Below are 19,972 nucleotides of genomic sequence, written 5' to 3'. Positions count from 1 at the left end.
TCTACGCCACTCCCTGTATACTTCAGCAACTTGAAACAAGTAAATAAAGTCCCAAACATTTGTCGGGATATGACAATAGCCAGAGAAATTAAGAAACAACTAGCCAGTAAGGGGTGGATGATTCTTCTCAATAGTGTTGAAGCAGGCTGAATACCTGAACGCATGTAGAGGATGATGGTTACAACCAGGATGACAGTGCTGGGCTCAAATCAGTGTTGCCCACTGATTAACGTCATGACTTATTGCTCTGCATATTTCTGGTAAACATTCAGCCCACACGCACTAATGCCTGCATCAATAAAATGAACAACTCATCCTTCAAGTGTGTGTACCATTATAGACGTAATTTTCGAGTTCTTAGAGCCCAATTTCTCCCCCAAAGTACTTTAATTTGAATGGCATGATCTCATCGCTTATAAGCAAAAAAAGTCTGAAAAACATAAAGGAAGGGAACACTATTGAAATTGACTCATTTTAGGGAAAGCTAAATAAGGGATTAGAAGATTCAGATGAAGTAAGGTGGGAGAAGATTCATGTGGAGCATTGACACTGGAATGGATCTGTTGGGCCGAATAGCCTGTTTCTATGTTGTAAACACAATGGAATTCTTCAATCTTCTTTATGATGAAGTAAAGTAATAAGATCACTGAAGTTGTGATGACCACTGTTTTATATCAGAGCTACAACTGTCACTTGGATGGAGCAGTGGGATTTGATATCAGTCAGGTAAAGTTGGCAAGTTTTATTCGAATTCCTAAGTTAGACTGATTCAGATCAGTTAAATCATTTAAATCACCACTGAAATGTTACTGGATTTGGGCGCTAACTGAGGTAAATAATTCAGCTAGTTTTGATGAAATCCAGTCCAAACTGGAGCTCTTACAAATTCCAACCAGTCAAAAAAGCATCTTATCAACGCTAATGAAAATTTTAATTTATGGAAAGCAGAAACAGCCCTAGGCACTTTTCTAATGCTTCCTGAGGAGCAAAAAGACCTGCCATGTAAAAGGAAGGATAGGTTTAATGAAAGTAAACTCCCTGCATCGAGTTTCGTACCAGGGAGGACAAGTAGGGAACTTAGAAAGGCAGATCAGTGGGCCTCCCAGAATTTTCCATCCATTAACCAGAATGAATAGAAAATCCAACAAGGCCCACTACCCACCCCATTCAAAATCCTGGTACATACTCCCAGTGCACAAAGCTCTGCTCTGGGATTACAATTCATAAAATTTACAGTGCAGTCAAAAATAAAGCCTTCATTGTATGTAGAAGGAAACTGACACATATGACTTGAAATTGAATCTAGCTTCAGTTCAGGGAATATTCAGCAGGACTATGACCATATTTTCTGTTAATTGCAAAGTTATGTTAATGTATTTCAAAGTCAAAACAATTTTCAGATGTTGCACACTACATGGTCACCATTTGTAATGGCGATATAAAATTCTGCCCAAGGAACTTTCCTATACACGCATCATACCAAACATCATTGTTGAACAGTAGTTAACTTTAATGTAATATTTAATTGTGAGGTCTTGCAACTGCATTGACACAAAGAATTATGTAACAAAATTATGTTTAGCCACTAGGTGGAGATAAAGTTACATATTTTGAATGGTGAGTAATTTGCATTTTTTAAGATCAAGGACATAAAAAAATCTTGTTAATTATTCCAAGAGATATCTCTAAAATGCCAAGCTTACATTTGCTGGTCCGACACTGAAGTCACTCTTTTATCCTTGCAGAGATGTAGGGTGGGGGTGGAGTAGGCGGGAGGGTGGGAGGATCAGTGGCCAGAGGGTGCTGGAGGTGCAGTGGTGGTCAGTGGTAGGAGGGGCGGAAAAGTGAAGGCCACAGTAACAAGCTTAAACTTTAAACTGTTTACTGTGTTTCACCTCACAAGCCTCTGAACCTCTGGTATACAATGTACTGCTCTTGGAGTGGTGAGGAAGTCTTCGGATTTCCTCGTCAGTCTCCCAGTCGTTGGAGAATGACTGGAACGGGGGGAGAAAGGAGGGCTGCGTGGGATGGGAGTGGAAAACAGGCTGCATTCAAAATATATCATATCTGTAACACTCTGTGTTTGCTTTGCTTTGGTTAGATTTGATTTATTTCCTGATATCCTAGATAGGATATTACTGGCAGTTTTATTGCTGTTACTCACAGTAACTATATAATTAACATTGCAAAACACTGTAATTCAAAGAATGATTTCACATATTCAAGCAGGTAAGAATTCCTCTGGTTACCATGTGGAAAAAAATGAAGAACATCTGCATTCACTATTGCAGGTGAAATCATAGGTACAAATGGAAATGACCAGCTTACCATTTCTCTCAACAAAGGACATCTCCACTAAACTTCACTTATTGCTACAGAGTGGTCTGAGAAATTTTCATTAACGGTTTGAAGTTTGGGAAGTGATCACGGATTTAACAGCATAACACAGAACCAAAATTCATCACTTAATTAACATCCTTGGAAACAATCCTTTAAGGATTAGGGAATTGAAGGGCCATACCTAGTCAGCAGTGTGAATTTTCTGAGGTTAAAGATTAATGTAACGTCAACATCTTGTAGAGAATGCTCTACATTGTTTAGGGCCAATATCATAACTGATCAGGGAGTGCTTGTTGCTCTCAATGAAAGATGGCAATGTGGAGAACTATTCCACCAACACTCCTTACCTTGAAATTTCCCAAATCCCTGAAAGCTCATGAAGGAGAACTGTCTGTTCTACTGATGACCACACTTGTGCTAACTTTTCATTTCTTTTTCTCATCCTTCTCTTTTTCACCTCATCAGTTTTCTTTCATCTTTCCTGATGATGCTATCTCATTGCTGACCTACATTTATTTGAGTCTAGACAGTGAGCATCAGCAGGTTTCTTGACAATAACAGTGGAAAATGGCATCACTGCAAAGCTGTATCCTGCCCTCACATCAACTTACAAGCACTTCCAGCACTTGTCTCTGGATTGTGATCAGAAGTGGGAACCATGATTAATTTTTCCCTCCTGAACCCAGTGGTCATTGTGGTCAATTGCGGCGCCCTTTATCTCTGCCTGGATGGGATCACCAAACTCTTCGTTGGCAGCGGATTGAACTTTTCTGATCTGTAAGGCTCAGCTTGTCTCTGGTAAACTTGCTGAACCATCCAGGGAGGCCAATTCTACGATTGAACGATTCCAATCCAGATTGAGGGTTAATTCCCTGACGCCAACCAATTCCAAGATGCTCTTGGTACAAAGCAGCACTCCCTGGGAGCACAGCTCAAGAAACTGCGGGCCAGCACTGCTTAGGTCATGGACGTGATTTCCTGATTAAAATTTCCTATGAGAAACACTCAACACTTGGATCAATGGGCTAGGGAATCAGCCTATTGGTTCTTAACCTATACCTGCTGCCATTATGTTCAATCATTCAGTTAGTGACAAAAAAGATGGTATCTGTAGTAACAAGATTATGACATCATCAAGGCATCTCATGGCAACAACCAATCAGAAATGTCCTGATAATACAGACAGGAATTTGTGCGATTACTCTACGCACCCCTGCTTTATGCGCTGGGTGACAAAATTACTTATTGAAACAAAGTAACCCAGTAGTGTAATGGTTTAGACACTGTACCTCAGTCTGGGGGAGGGGGTGCAGATTCCCACTTCGGGGAAAATATGATATTCTTTCCATCTCACCCCACGGTAAGAGTGCTTCCTCTTGGCTAAGCAATGGAGAGGCATTCAAGTGAGAAGCATCAGTGGGGTCTGCAGCCTTTTTACTCACCCTCCTAGCGGGAGAAGGATGCATGGAGGTGAGAGACTAAAGTGAAGGAATAAGAAGACAAAAACAGGAAAAATATAAGTAAATGAAAAGAACACCCATTATGGAACGGGGACAACATTAATAAATTTTCGGTGTTTCGTACCTACAATTATAAATAAATATATACTAGCATAACTAGAAATTCCACCATTGTGACATTACCTTTTTGGGCTACATTGATCAGTAGTCAACCAAGCAATAAGCTAAGCTATCTTCACCCTGTTTAAGTCTGACCTTCGGAGAAACTTCCACCATCTCCTTTCAAAATTTGTGCAATGTGCCCTTTCAGTTGATCTTTCACACATAAATTTGCTCATTTGGTTAAGGTCTAGAACAGAATAGTATTTTCCAACATTTCTGTAATTTCGTTGCACTATTTTGAGGAAGATGTTCAATACATCAGGTTAGATTGTCTATTGATCTCCGAGATTAAGCTTGTACTTCTGCAGAAACTTTCCCTGGTAGTTGGGGGGGGGTAGGAAGGGGGCAGTAGGGAGGAGTGAAGTAACCAAATGAAGCAGCTGGCACTTTTTGCAGATACGAGCTGGTCTAACACCAGTTCGTAGTAAGACCTGTAGGATTGCTAAGCACCGCATTGTAACACCATTTTTTTTTTTGCTACTAATCCTTCTTCCTTATAATGGATAATTCCTGCTTACCAAAATGGTGGTGGCATAACAGATAATTATTTGTTGATTGATTACTTTCTTCCTGAACAGAGACTGGTAATGTGTGTAATCACTGGAGGCCACACTAAGGCATGCAGCTTAATTTAAAAATTGTTTTCATCATACTTAAGAATGCCTTCCATTTATAAAGATACATTATGTAGCATACCATCTTTGTAACACTGACGACCTCATCTCTGACAAAACACATGCTAATTCCTTCAGTAACTCAGAACTCATGCCAAAGATCCCGACTGATTATACAATCTTTGCATGATTTCGAATGTAAAGATCGGACAGCTTCAACTTTTCAACTTAAAATTGAAAAGCTGCTTTGTTTAGTATTCCCGCTTACTGCTAAATATCTTCCGGTCAAGTGTTTACTGCCTTCCTTATATTGAAGTGGGCAGCAATAAGGTACTGTTTTACCATGCGATGTCTCTCATGATAACCATAAAGGTAAAAGAAAATGTGCTGAAGTGCAAAACATTTGTACCGCATGAACTCATTAGTGGAGCTGCCACATTTTGCCTACAGCCAGTTTAGTGGGCAGGTTGTCCAACTGACCACAAATTAGAATTTCTACTGTTGGTGTGTGTGCAGGCGTGCGTGTCCACCCTTGTGTGCATAAAGTCAATAATGGCTTGAACACATGACCTGTGTGGGTAAAACCTGCTACAGCAAAGCCTAAGAATCAAACCGTTAAGTTTGGATAAATACACAGGGGTCAGTCAGAATTAGCAACGTGAAGGGGATAGTTTTCTGTGTTTGTGAAGTGCATGGGGAGCCTTGCCCCTGGCCATGCATATTGGAAATTACAGGAACGCCATCCATGATTTCTCAATTTTCACAGCAAGTGGGTCCGGCTACATGAAGCAGCATAAATTTGTAAGATCGATGCTAATGTGTTACCAAATGACTGTATTCTTGGGAAGACTCTGTAAAATGTTCCTTTAGCTGCTCCAATGTAACTCTGAAACCACAGAAGTGATTTCTCCCGCTCACAACAATTCCTTCTTCCTTGTCCAGTCCCCTCTCATTTACACCTGTGAATCTTCTGGTGCCCTCCATCTCTTTAACAGTTTTCAATCCCCTGGCTCTTTCTGCTTTTCATTATGGAGATCCGATAACGCTACACCTCCACCCCCACCCACCTTCCTCCACCTGACTGAACTTCTCACATATGTTATGACGGGGATGAGAGGAGCGCGCCACATGAAGCCCCACAACTCCGCAGGCTGTACCATTAATCTAAATGTTAATTTTCTCCCTGAAATATTCAGTTGTGTTCCTATACCTTTCGTACCCAGAAGAAAAGAGACTCTGACCAGGCTTATTTCAAAAACTCAGAATGATTAATTTATTTTTAAAACAAAGCTTCTTTTAACAAGTTGCCAGTCCTGGTTAACACAGGATTGTAATCGGGAAGTACAACCATCCATCTCTTCCTAAAGAATTCCACCCGTGCACACATAGACAAACAAAGGACAAACAGATAAGAGTCTCTCTACAGAGATGGGCTTTAGAGGATGGGGGCTATAAAATAAAGGATAGAGTCCGTTGGGTCTCAATGCTGTCAACCTGGAATTCCCTCATGCGAAGACGGGCTCTGGTCTCGGTAGAAGTCTGGAAGTTTTCACCAACTGGTCTCAGCTTTGCAGGTCCAAATGCAGGCTGGCTAGACTCAGGTGAGGGCTCTCTGGCTACAGGTTGATATCCACACACAATTTTAGGCAAGATAGAGAGAGGGAGCCAGCTAGGGTAACCTTCCTTCCACACCTTGTGCCCCAACAAGACTGAAAGCAAAACCACAGATTCAAACTTAAGGTTTGCCTCTGCCATGTGATTGCCTTTTTTGCCTTCCAGCTTTCGTTGATTAAAGGGCTTTGCAGTGCAAAACAAACAAATCAAGTGCCATAAAGCTCAGGTGATTTCTCGGACGAGGCCTGCTTGCTGACAGTTCCAAGGTGAACTTATGACTTTCTTTAAAATAAATCCCAGGTGAGCATCCACGTGTTCAGATCGTGGCATGCCCTTCCATTTTGTAAAAGAAAACTTCAGTCTTGAGAGATATGATTTTAACACACTGAACAACTTTCCCTTTGACTCCACTCATTCACTCCTAAATAAAAGATTTTGCTATCAAGAACCTTTATGGATCCTAGCTATACCTGACTTTTTATGGGTTGTGTGGAACAATCTTTTGTTCCAGTCTTACTCAGGTCCCCGCTCCCACTTCTTTCTCCAGTACATTGTATCAGATTTGTTATTCCCTCTCGCCCTTAACTGAAAAAAATTCATTAACTTCGCTTGAAATTTCCACCCTTCCTTCATCATCACATGGTCCTTTATTTGCCTTCCTTGACTTCATTCTTATAATTTCTGGGGCTAGGCTGTCAACTAATATTGACTATAAACCCAATTAGTCCCACAGCTATCTTAACTGTACTTCCTCCCACCCCGCTTCCTATAAGGGATTCTATTCCATTCTCCCAGTATCTCAGACTCCATTACATCAGTTCTGACATGTCATCTTCCGACCAATACTTCAGATGTCTTCCTTTTATCTCAAGCGAGGATTCCACTCCACTGTGGTTGACAAGACCCTGACTGTATTTGTTCCATTTCATGCACTTCAGCTCTCAATCCTCCCCCTCAATCCCAGATAGTGTTCCCCTTGTTCTCACCTCACCTGGCTCCATGTTCAACGATGCATCCTCCGCCATTTCCACTACCCACATTGTGTGACGCGTCACAAAATATATCATCTCCCACCTCGAGAGCCAAAATCTGGACCATAAACTCTGCTTCTTTCTCCGCATATGCTGTCAGACCTCACTAAGTATTTCCCGCCATCTCTGTTTTGGTTTTGGATCACCGGTATCTGCAGCATTTTCCTTTCTGTAACTCTTAGCTCATTTTGTTGCAACTATCCATGTCTGAGGCCTTTCTTTGCAATAATGATGAATAAACTAGAGCTGGTTTTCTGGCTCTAATCCACCAGTGGGGAGCTTAGCTGGCAGTGTGGATCGGAAATTGAAGCCAGTAGCGTGTGCCATTTTTCCGATGGATAATTGGAAATCATGGGTTGCACATACCTGAATTTCCAACATGCACATCTATCAGGCAAGGCTCCCCATTGCAAGGAAAGATTCATAAAATCACCTCCTTCCACAGTGTGTCACACCTGCACGATTGCAGGGAAATCTGCTCAAAAGCTACCCCAAGTCCTTGGTCCCGATAAATCCATTCCTATTTCCTAATCCCCCAAACCCCCGACATGGTATAAACGTCAGTCATGCCAACCTAGCCCTTTTCTGTTCAATACTTTAAGAGAGAAGATCATTTTTTGTTAATTTTTATGCTGAGAATCAGCATTGATATATATATATGAGAACCCAGGTAAAATAGTATGTGAACGTATTTAACCAGAGGCGGGCAGGGTCAAAGCCACATGGGCCGACCTCCAGGAATACTCTGGCTGGTAGGCCTCAGGGTACCTCCTTGCCTGGCGCTTTGTGAGGCATCCACAGGTGGGAACAGAGTGACCCAGAATAAGACCCTTCCGGCCTCCAAATTTACCTGCCTCCCCCTCACCAGGACCTCCCTGTCTGGTCCCAGTGAACCCATCCCAATCACCTGTTTCCTGGGGCTCCAGTGTTGGTCCCGGTGGCACAGCCAATTTGGGAGAGCTCATGGCCTCAATTGGCCAGCAGCTCTTGGAGGCGGGACATCCACCCCACACCAGGGTTTCTGGGGAGAAATTCCACTCACAGGAGCCGGGAAACCCAACAGCAGGCAGGTAAGCGCCTAATTGGGACTAAATCTCATTGGGCCTCTATAAAATGGCCACGATGGGGTTGCCATCACTTTTTCAACTGGTGGACGGCCCCCCATCTGTGACCATTAAATTCCACCTGTAGTTTCATGTCTAGGGCAGGGGGAATCTTAGGGAGTTTTGGCTTGGTGAACATGTGAAAGGAGGAATGCTGCAGAGACAACTCAACCAATGACCTCCATCTTCATGACAAAGAAGACATTGGCCGGGATTTGCCAGTCCCGCCAGTGGCGGGCATAGTCATGGGTGGGACGGGAAAATTTGGAGAGCGGTCAAGAGTGCCGCCTACTGAGTTCCTTGCATTTGTTATAGAGGTTAGGGCTGAGGGGAGCGGACAGAGGGAAGAGCTTTAAGGAGTTGTTGTTTTCTTTGTTTTCCTGGATGGCCCTTAATTAGCAAGAGGGGAGCAAGGGTTTTATGTGGTCCAGTCACATCTTGGAGTGGATGGTTTAAAACAGTTGGTCTTTTATAAAAAGTAATATTCTGTGTCACTGCAAGGGTGATTAGAACTAATGTGGCTGCATTATGAACCAGTCATCTAGGAACGTCACAATTGGTGTTGATGTTTACACACACAACCACTAGTATCTTAAGAGAATCACAAATTGGATGAACTGATACCCACCCTAAAATGTATACAATTTTGGATCTTGAGCCAGTTGAATTTTGTAGAGGCAACCAAGCTACAAAATGTTGCGAAACTTCTACTCAAGTCGCTGGAGAAGATCCAAATGCAGTTCCCTTATCCAGAATATGGACCATGGCTGACCTTTAGGCGTGAAAGTTGGCCATAACGAAAGGTCAGAAGGAAATAAGTGGGTTAGGCAGTAGAGGGAGAACCCCAGTTCCTAGCAAGAGCTGAAAGTAACAGCCCTGATTTGGGGTGAACGCAAAGCCTGATTTGAAGGATGACTTGAAACACAGATATTGTAGTCTTCTGAAAATAAACTGAGACCGGAATTATTCAACTGAATCTATCAATATATTGTTTTCCCTCCCCCAGCTAATAGACATAGAACCCCAGATTGAACCATGTCAGGCCAATCTGGAGAGTATGGATGGCTAACTTTATGTTGGGTGGATGTTCCGCTCCGGAGACTAAGTGCAGTGGTGGGCGGGATTAGTGATGGGTTTCCCGCTGATCAGTGGGTCAGGTTCTCACGCCCGATCTTCTGCTCGAAACCTCATTAAATGTGCATAGGTGAGCTGCTCACTGAATCACGTGGCAGGGCAAGCACTGGTTCTTTCAGCCGCCGTCACCTCATGGGGTTGAAGTTCCTGACGCCATATTTAAACGCCACCCGAACAAACGCATTACTCTCTGCAGCCCAGTTGTGTGGTCAGAAGTTCTGGAGATGGCCCTGAGGAACAAGAAGACGGCGCCAAGGTTTAGCCTCGGCTCCCTGGAGGCTTTAATTAGGGGTATCTGCCAGCACTGGGAGGTTCTTTTTCCCAGGGATGGATCCAGGAGGCCTACCGATCTCACCCCGCCGGCCTGGGAGGCAGTCATGAAGGAGGGCAGCTCCGCAGGTAATCGCCAGAGAAATGCCATCCTGCGCAGGGAGAGGGTGAATGAGCTCATCCGCACTGCCAGGGTAAGTCAGCCTTCAGCTCACTCCAAACTCACACTCTCATCATGACATTATGTGCTCAAAGCGTCACACAGCTCAGGGGTCTCACACAATATTAGCAGGGGAGATATCAGCATTGAAAGCCCATGCACCAGCATCTCATCTATTATCCTGCACCGGCAGCAGCTTCAGCCCTTACTGGGGAGGGCTCAGCACACAGCAGGCATGCATGCTTCCCAAACTCTGCTCCATCCCTTCTCATCATATCCCATCCATTTGTCCATGCAAGCCAAGCTTCTATTCTCACATTCCTCTCTGTCAATGCTCAAACTGATCATCTTCATTGTGAACCCAATGACTCCTGCAGTCTCACATTAAAGCGCTCCAAACGTCAGTGGCCCCAGTTGCACCTTCTCAATAAACTCTTCTGGAGGTCCAGCAGCTCAGACTCCATTTCCATCTAAACATTGTGAGGGTGCCCTCTATAGAGCTGCTGAGTCCAGCTGTGGGCCCCTCCCACATTGCCTCAGCCCCCCTCCCTTGCACATTCTTATCCAGTTCGATTGTAAACTGGCATAACATCGGGATCTCAAGATGGTGGCGCCGTATTTTTACTTTGAGACTAACTTTATCCCTCCCCCTGTCAGAGTTTGGCTCCCCCTGATATTCCTTAAGCCTCATGACGTGCAGGTAGAATTCCCTCTGGTGATTCTCCAGTCTCCCTCAGTAACCCTGAACTGCATTGTCATTGTTGTGGACATATATGCCCTTTCCCACCGGGACCCATTACTGCTGATCTCCCCATGCCCCATGTGGACCTCACTCTTCCCCATCTCAAGGCTGTGCGCATGGTCACATTCAGAGGTGACACCCCCACCCCCGCCCCAGGAGAGTTTCGATTACCCACCCCCTTTATAATGTTCTCCCCATTTACAGGATGCAGATGCCTCCTGTGACCATTACCATCCCACCTACAACCCAGTACCGAGCCACCGTTGAGAGTGAGACTATGGCCACGCCCTGCACACGTGATCCCCACTGAGCACATAGGCCTTGTCCCTCCCTGGAGCGGGAACACGACGCACGTGGCATGCAGGACCCTGTAGCATGGCCCACACAGCCCCATGTGACTACCTTTAACCTCTCATCCTGACTACGTGGTCCACAGGGCCCCTGGACTGCCTTTAATCTCTTGTCTCGATGTCTTGGCATCTATACAGGGACAATGACTTGTCTTTCACTCAGCTCTCCTGCTCCTCAATGAATGACCACAAAACCGTGCAACCAGTCCCTCTTCTGCAAGTCTTTCCCACCCAAGACCACTCATGAGTCTCGGTGGAACCCTTCCCTCTTGTGCTCCACTAACTTCCCCACCGCCACCCGATCTAATTTCCTAATTTAGACTGATCTCATTTCCTGCTGGCACGGCATATAATTGGGAGGAGAAACGGGATTCCGACGAGTTGCATCTTTAATGAATATTCATAACATGCCAATGGATGCAAATGATGTTCCCGACATGGCTCAGCGGGGAAGCCCACCCGCCCTCATCCCGCCAGGAAAGCGGCGAGGGGAGAATTCCGACTCGTTTTTCCTCTGGTGGGAATCCGACTTTTGGCCTCACTCCGAACTTTCTGCTCCCACCGCGGGCGGGTCTGGAAAATTCCGCACGTTTACTAAAACAATTGGTTCAGAGACAAAGGTAACAAGCACTTAATACACAAGGCTGTACAATACCATGGAAACACGAAGGTCAACCGGGAAATCATTTCCAGGGCAAAACTCAGTCATGTCCATAAGACCACAGTCTTATGCAAATGTAGAAATTAAGGTCCTCAAATGGTGCAATGGGAATACTCGAATACGGGTGTTAAATCTGTTCACGCGAAATTCTGGTCTCCATTATTTTGATATGGACACTGACCCACTTATTTTAAGGAACTTAAAAATGTTTGAAGCCTTTGCATCTTACTATTAGGTGGTGTCATTTTAGGGGTTTAATCAGTGTTGAATCAGGCATAACGAGCTCAGTATTTGATTCTCCAAACGTATTCCTGTCAAGCAAGCTATTTTGCCAGAAACCTAAGGGAAAGAATTTGGTAAAACAATAAGCTACATAGTTTTAACCGAGAGCTTTTATGAGCACTGCGAATACTGGGATAGCTCTGACTCTGGCTCTTTCCCCACATATGTGCAACCTTTTCCCCTTCAATTATTTATCTAATTCCTTTTGGGAGCTAATATTGAATCTGTTTCCACCACTCTATCAGGCAGCGCATTCTGAATCCTATTCACTTGTTACCTAAAAAAAACTTACCCCCATGTCACCTCTGGTTCTTTTGTCAACCACCTTAAATCTGGGTGCTCTGGTTATGCCTCCTTCAGCCACTGGAAACAGTTTCTCTTTAGTGGCTCTATCTAAATCCTTCATTCTTTAAACCCTCTATCGAGTTTCCTCTTGGCCAACTCTGCTCAAAGAACAACCCCGGCTTCTTTAGCCTATCCACTTCACTGTAATCCCTCGAGCCTTCCCAGGAAATCTCTGCTGTACCCTCTCCAAAGCCTCCGTATCCTTCCAAAGGTATGCTGCCCAGACTTCAGCACAATACGGCAGCTGGGGCCAAGCTAGTGTCTTATAACAGGTTTAGCAGGAATTCTTGGCATTTGCACTCTATGGCCGAATTTTCCTAGCCCTGAAGATGCAAATTTGGAATCGAGGGAGAGGGTGCTGGGGGAGGCTTCGTGTAATTTTAGAAATGAAATCTGTAGATCGGCTCCCCAATATGTTCCTGCTTTCTACTGCTTTTCCCAGTGGCAGCAGCACACCAGCCATGGCAGCAGTGAACAGATAGTCATGTCAATTAGTGAGATACTAAACAGTTATCTTGTGAGCTGACTGCAATCTTCCCAGCATTGCGTGGGCCCCAAATTGTTTGCAGCCTGGCAAGTAAGAGAGGCAACTACACTGTGGGAGGTGGCCGCTGTGCTATACATAATGAGATTTAACAGGCCTCAGCAGAAAATGGCAAGTCTGCTTTCTTCCCATCTCAGCCTTGCCATTGAGTGGGGGATTCCGGGGAACCGATGTTTCCGATCGTCATGGGTCTCACGGTGGCTCAGCTGCTCCCTTGGTGCTGATGATAGCAGCAGTGCTTCCCCGCTCCTTGGGCCTCAGCAATGCTCCCAATGATCACACAGTAATGGCTGCTGGCCCCACTTGCAGCAGGCCGCGCTGTCCTGAGCTCTTGTCTCTGGAACTCGCTTGCTGTCCCTAACTGGACAGTAAACGCAGAGGCAGCCCATTGATTGGTCGCTTCCCATAAAATGATGCCGGTGGGCACGCTATTGAAAAGCGCAAGCTCGAGATCTGAAAACAGTCCGAAAGCCCAAGGGGAATTTCAGTCCTTTGCTTCTATTTGTGATGCCCAGGATCATTTATTTTATCAGCTGCTGTGTTGACCTGATCCACACCCTTCAAAGGTGTGTGCACAAGCATCCCACGGTCTCTCTCTCTCTCTTTGCAACCCTTCTTAAAATTATCTTTCCTCATTCTTCCTACCAAAATATATCACCGAATACTTTCCTGCATGCAATTTCATCTGCCATGTTTACATCTGTCCATTCTACCAGCCTCTTTGTCCTTTTGCATCCGATCTTTCTCACTGTTTACTGTATTTCCGAGTTTCGTGTCAGCTGCAAATTTTGAAACTGTGTCCCATACCCCAAGTCCAAATCATTAATGAATACCAAAATGAGCAATGATCTGAGCACTGAACCCTCTTGTATACCTGCCTCCAGTCCATAAAGGCGCCATTCACTAAAACTCTCTGTTTTCTATCCCTTAGCCAATTTTTTTTATCCATGGCGTTCCTGTGCCTTTTATTTTGTGCCTTTCAATTTTACTAACAAGCCTATTATGTGGTACTTTATCAAACTACTTTTGACAGTCCATTTATACAGCATCAACTACTTTGCTCTCATCCACCCTTTCTGTTACCTCATCAAAAAACTCAATCAAGTTAGTCAAGCACAATTTACTCTGAACAAATCCATGCTAACTCTCCTTTATTTGTCTATATTGTCAAAGTGACTGCTAATCTTCTCCCAGATTATTGCTTCTACAAGCTTTCCCCTGCACCGAAGTTAAACTGTCAAAAGGCTTCTCCGTTTGAATCCTTTGGAAAACCTTTAGTTATAATGCGCAGGTGGAATATGTGATCTGCTGAAATATGGGTATGCTGGAGATACACTGAATAAACTATAAGATTCTGTGAAAGTCTGCCAATAGCTCACAGTCAACGTGGAACATGTCAATGTTTTATTGAATACAACCATGGTCATCTACGTGGCAAATTATACTTTTGGGCAGCCTTAACTTGCCAAATTTATTGAGGTTTGCCATCCTTTACTACATGGTACTACCCTGAGGGTTACCATTGACCAGAAACTGAACTGGACTAGCCATAAAAATAACAACAGAAACAAAAGTTGCTGGAAAAACTCAGCAGGTCTGACAGCATCTGTGGAGAGAAAGACAGAGTTAACGTTTCGAGTCCATATGACTCATCTTTTAGTTCTCGAAATGGACTCGAAATGTTAACTCTGTCTTTCTCTCCACAGATTCTGTCCGACCTGCTGAGTTTTTCCAGCAACTTTTGTTTTTGTTTCAGATTTCCAGCATCCACAGTATTTTGCTTTTAGCCATATAAATATTGTGGCTACAAGAGCAGGTCAGAGGCTAGGAATCCTGTGACGAGTAACTCACCTCCCGACTCCCCAAAGCCTGTCCACCATCTACAAGACACAAGTCAGGAGTGTGATGGAATGCTCCCTGCTTGCCTGGATGAGTGCAGCTCCCACAACACTCAAGAAGCTGGACACCATCCAGCACAAAGCAGCCCACTTGATTGGCACCACATCCACAAACATTCAGACCCTCCACCACCGCCGCACAGTAGCAACAGTGTCTACCATCTACAAGATGCTCTGCAGGAATTCACCAAGGCTCCTTCAACAGCATCTTCCAAGCCCACTACCATCTAGAAGGACAAGGGGAGCAGATAGATGGGAACACCATCGCCTGGAAGTTACCCTCCAAGTCACTCACCATCCTGACTTGGAAATATATCATCGTTCCTTCACATCTCACTGGGTCAAAATCCTGGAACTCCCTTCCTAACAGCACCGTACCTACACCACATGGACTACAGCGGTTCAAGAAGGCAGCTCAGCACCATCTTCTCAAGGGCAACTAGGGATGGGCAATAAATGCTGGCCCAGCCAGTGAAGCCCACATCCCATGAATGACTAATAATAAAAAAAAAAATCTGCCAGTTCCCAGTTCCTTGGGTAGTTAACACTACGTTGACCCTAGCTTTCCTTCCTGCTGTTGCTTTGAATGTTAAATAAGACAATGATTTTTGCACCCATGTCATGCAGTAGCATTTTCAGTTCATCAGTTGGGTGCAATGCTGCTCAGTGATATATTCATAGACGCTGTTTCGTATATCCACATAAAATATGTCTTGCCTTGTTTATTGTCTCTTGCATTTTACCTCCTATTTATCCTTTTCAAAAGTTACCATATACTTAAAATAATTTTGCAGACACCCGTGGCTTTAAACGAACAAATCCCTCCAGTTTGACAGTTTACAGAATCTTCCTACTCCTGCTCCGTGTTGGGCAAGCTCCCACTTGCAGAAAGAATCTAGGCCAGAAGTGCTACTTAGATTGTCCAACCTCACAAAATAACTGAAGGACAGACTTTGTGGCGTTCACCAAGCACTTTGCTCAATATTCTTCTGCCCTGGGACCAAAAAATTTAACGTTATGCTTTTACATAATATATTCATTTCCTTCAATGGAGGGACTGGGCAGCACACTGTAAAGTGTTCCTTTCTACAGCAGAAATTTCTCACCTGGGCCAATAGAAAAAAATACCAAATAGAAATATACACTTAAAGCCGGTAAATATATTTGTTTGGTGAAATGGTTATCAGAGTGATTACGATTAAGTAGTAAACAGCAGTCAATATCAGCCCATGTTACTTGCTTAGAGAACTCTTCCAAAGCACAGATATGTATGAATCAATGACTGAATTTAACTAGTGCTAGAAAAATGTTGCTGGATTGAAACTAGGAAGGTATAGAATAAGATTGGAACAAAAGCAATTATTGTTTTTGACTGGATAATGTACAAAGTTGACTGTAGATGTGTAACATAAACACATCACAGGATTAAGAGTCCACAGCAGATTCAGAAAAGGTGCTATATTAACACCATGAGCTCCAAAATGAGGAATCATCAGTCATGTTTTGCTCAATAATAATCTATATCTTATCACAGATTGTTACTGCAATTTAAAGGTGAAGCCTATTGAATACAAGATGTGAAATGTTGTTGCTGCTCGTTAAATAATTTTAGTATCACAACCAAAAGCAAAAAAAAATCCTGCTGTTCCCCACCACCAGACTGCCCAAACATGTCCAGGAATAGCAGGTTTCTTACATTCTTCTCAGACTGCTCGGCGAAGAGAGGTATCCTCTCCACGGTTCAGGTTTTCTATCAAAATCCTTGTTTGATTTTCACCAATGAATGCCGTGCTGAAAAATATCTGTGACGACAGAACTTTTGGGAATTGAGCTCCCAGCTGTTTCGAGTAGGACCAGTGGCCATTCAAAAATTTACTGGGGCTGAACTTATGCACTCAGTAAGCCACAGCTTAAATAAAAACGTTGTCTGTCCACTGCCTCATTACCAGCACCAGCGAGTCAGTTGGCAGATGGAAACTGTCCCTAACGCGTCTTCAGGAGCAAAGGCAAAAATAAAAATTGGAAGGAATTTTTTTGGAGCTAACTAATCTACTAGTGAATAAATGGGTGATGCATTTGCTTGAAGTGTTTATGTTTCAAAACATATGCCCTTTTTGATTAACTTGTGCTATTACTTTCATTCAACAGGGCTCGCTCTCGCAGCTGTTGCTTATCGGTGCTACAATATAGCCTTTTTTTAAACAAAATGATGCCATTTTGCACTGGTAAGGTTATGAGAAAATGCAGAGGCCATTACTTTCCAGGGGCCTCCTCAAAACTGGAATAATGTTAATAGTCACTTGATAGTACAGAACTTGAGCATTGCTGAAAAAAGAGACATGTTGAAGCTTTTCATTTTGCACTCATCAGGACACTTCGCACCAATATAAGGGGAAACAACATTTTATACTTTATGAGAAGAGAGTGCTGATTGGTTGGCAGGTGGACTCTGATTGGTAGAGGCGTTGCCATGGAGAATGCACCAGTGATGGTGACTGACAGTTAACTGCCAACCATTGTTTGAAACTTAAACCAGGCAGCTTGACCCTGATTGGTTATGGAGGAATGAGTCAGCGAATGGCTGTCATTTATTTTGTTTAGCTGAAACAGGCGCAATGTGAGTACGTGTTCTTTCTGTCTGCAAAGAACAGGGTCCTGTATATTAATATATGTAGCTTGCAGTACACACAAATGCGCCTTACTGCAAGCCCAACTAACAATCTTAAACTGGCTGCCAGCATAACTCTTAGCACGCTGAGGATGATTTAGCATATGTTGTCCAATTGTGGAATCACATCTAATATTGGACACTTTGTTTTGAGTTTTGCAAGCACGGGTTGGTTGGGTATGGTTTGTATCTTTGCAAACAGTGGCTGGGACATGTTGTTTGATAAAATCTGCCAGTCTTTGGGTCATACAGCCTACATACCTAGCATCACACTGGCACTGAAATTCATATACCACATTACTCATTTGTGTGATAGACAGAACATCGTTTTGGCTTGACGGCAGCATCCTGTTAGTGGCGAATACCACTCGTGTCGCTACTGCATAGTAACAGCGTGAAACAGCTAGCTTCACCTGTTGCTCAAATTTTTGAGATACCTTGCCCTTCCAGGGTAATCTGAGGGAGACTAGGCACTTTTCAGGGTCAAAAGTGATGGCCTAAGGCGCGAAATGATCTGATCAGGGTAGCCATTATCCTGCAGGATGTCTTTGATGTGCCCTATTTCAGCATCAGGCTTGCATGGTGAGCAAAAGGCTTGGGCTCGATTTACAAGGTTGCCGATAAGGCCAATCTCATAGCGTGTGGAACTGTAAGAATCCCAACACGTATGTTGACCAGTGAAGGTAGGGGCTTGTGGTAGACAGTGGTAAAGAAACCCCTGGCAGATTTCTCAACTAGTACGTCAAAGAAGGGGAGTTCATTTGACTGCTCCATTTCAAAGGTGAATTTGAGCGCAGGATGGAGCCCATTGAGACATGTAAGGAAATTATTACACGCTGCTACAGATTTAAATATAGCCAATGTACCATCCACATATCAGAAGTATGTAAGGGGTAGGAGGTTAGGTGTCATATCAACAGCAATGCTGTGTCCATTTGCTCATTTGAAGTTGCTAGCCTATTCACCAATATTCTACTTAAGGGAGATATAAATATTTGCTCTGCAGCACTTATATCATGGTGATCTAGACCCGCCACCATTGCATGAATCAGTATTCACTGAGCTTATGAAATCGGCAACTCATGCAGTTGAGTTCCGTTTTAATGATGTAATGTTTGCCCAAATAGATGGTGTTGCCATGGGATCCCCTCTTGGCCCAGGTCTTGCAAACATCTTTGTTGGGTTCCATGAGAAACATGACTTCAATGGAATGACACCCAACCTCCCACCCCATTGAAAAGGAGCAGTCAAATAAACTCCCCTTCCTTGATGTGCTAGTTAAGAAATCTGCCAGGGGATTCTCTACCATGGTCTACCACAAGCCTACCTTCACTGGATATGCGTTGGGATTCTTACAGTACCACACGCTGGAAGATTAGTCTTATCAGCAACCTTGTAAATAAGGCCCAAGCCATTTGCTCACCATGCAAGCTTGATGCTGAAATAGGGCGCATCATGCAGGATAATGGCTACTCTGATCGCATCATTTTGCACTGTATGTCACACAACTCATGACGGAGCTAAGGCTGTCACTTTCAACCCTGAAAAGTACCCAGTCTCCCTCAGATTACCCTGAAAGGGCAAAGTATCTCAAAAATTTGAGCAACAGGTGAAGCTAGCTGTTTCACGCTGGTACTATGCAGTAGCAACATGAGCGGTATTCGCCACTAACAGGATGCTGCCATCAAGCCAAAATCACGTTCTGCCTATCACATAAATAAGTAACGTGGTATAATGAATTTCAGTGCCAGTGTGATGCTAGGTATGTAGGCTTTGTGGCCCAAAGACTTGCGTATTTTATCAAACAACGTGTCCCAGCCACTGTTCGCAACGGGCAAGGCTCAGACCATACCCAATTAGCCCGTGCTTTCAAAATTCAAAACAGTGTCTAACATTAGGTGCGATTCTGTGACTGGACAACATTTGTTAAACAATCCTCAGTGTGCTAAGAATTACACTGGTAACCAATGTAAGATTGTCAGTCGGGCTCGCAGTGTGGTGCATTTGCGTGTACTGGAAGTTACATATATTAATACACAGGGCCCTGTTCTTGACAGACAAAAGGAACATGTACTCACATTGCGCCTGTTTCAGCTAAACAAAATAAGTGACAGCCATTCGCTGACTCATTCCTCAGGGCAATGCCTTGACCAATTAGGGTCAAGCTGTCTGGTTTAAATTTCAAACAATGGTTGGCAGTTAACTGTCAGTCACCATCACTTCAGTCAGAGTCCACTTGCCAACCAATCAGCGCTCTCTTCACATAAACTATAAATTGTTGTTTTCCCCTTATTTTGGTAATCTTGCGAAATGTCTTGATGACTGCAAGATGAAAAGCTTCGACATGTTTTTTTTTCAGCAATACTAGGATAATATTTCTGTATTTTCTCACTGATTTGACACGGTGAACGTTTTGGCGGAGAATATTAACTAGTTTTTATACTGAAAATGATGCTGCCCTTTGGAGAGCTGACTAAATTTGTTTCATGCTTCATAGGCACCGCCTGGATAAACTAACATTTACAAAATGGAGATTGATGTGACTCAAGTGGCCAAGCCTCCTTCAGCCGGAAGGGCGGCGAGATGACTTATGT

The 19,972-nt window shown here is 43.7% G+C and overlaps 1 protein-coding gene across 9 annotated transcripts in view; it reads right to left on the bottom strand.

Moving 5' to 3' along the window:
* dnmt3aa (DNA (cytosine-5-)-methyltransferase 3 alpha a) overlaps positions 1–19,972 on the bottom strand; it is a 586,890-nt gene that overhangs the window by 214,402 nt on the left and 352,516 nt on the right. For all 9 annotated transcript variants that reach the window (XM_078541484.1, XM_078541483.1, XM_078541485.1 and 6 more), the window contains one exon: positions 3,630–3,818. In XM_078541484.1, the coding sequence (XP_078397610.1) occupies positions 3,630–3,818 (189 nt within the window). The remainder of the gene's footprint in view (positions 1–3,629; positions 3,819–19,972) is intronic.

The sequence above is a fragment of the Cetorhinus maximus genome, chromosome 5 (genome assembly GCF_964194155.1).
Source record: "Cetorhinus maximus chromosome 5, sCetMax3.hap1.1, whole genome shotgun sequence".
Taxonomy (NCBI): domain Eukaryota; kingdom Metazoa; phylum Chordata; class Chondrichthyes; order Lamniformes; family Cetorhinidae; genus Cetorhinus; species Cetorhinus maximus.
This window is presented reverse-complemented; position numbering and strand designations above follow the sequence as displayed.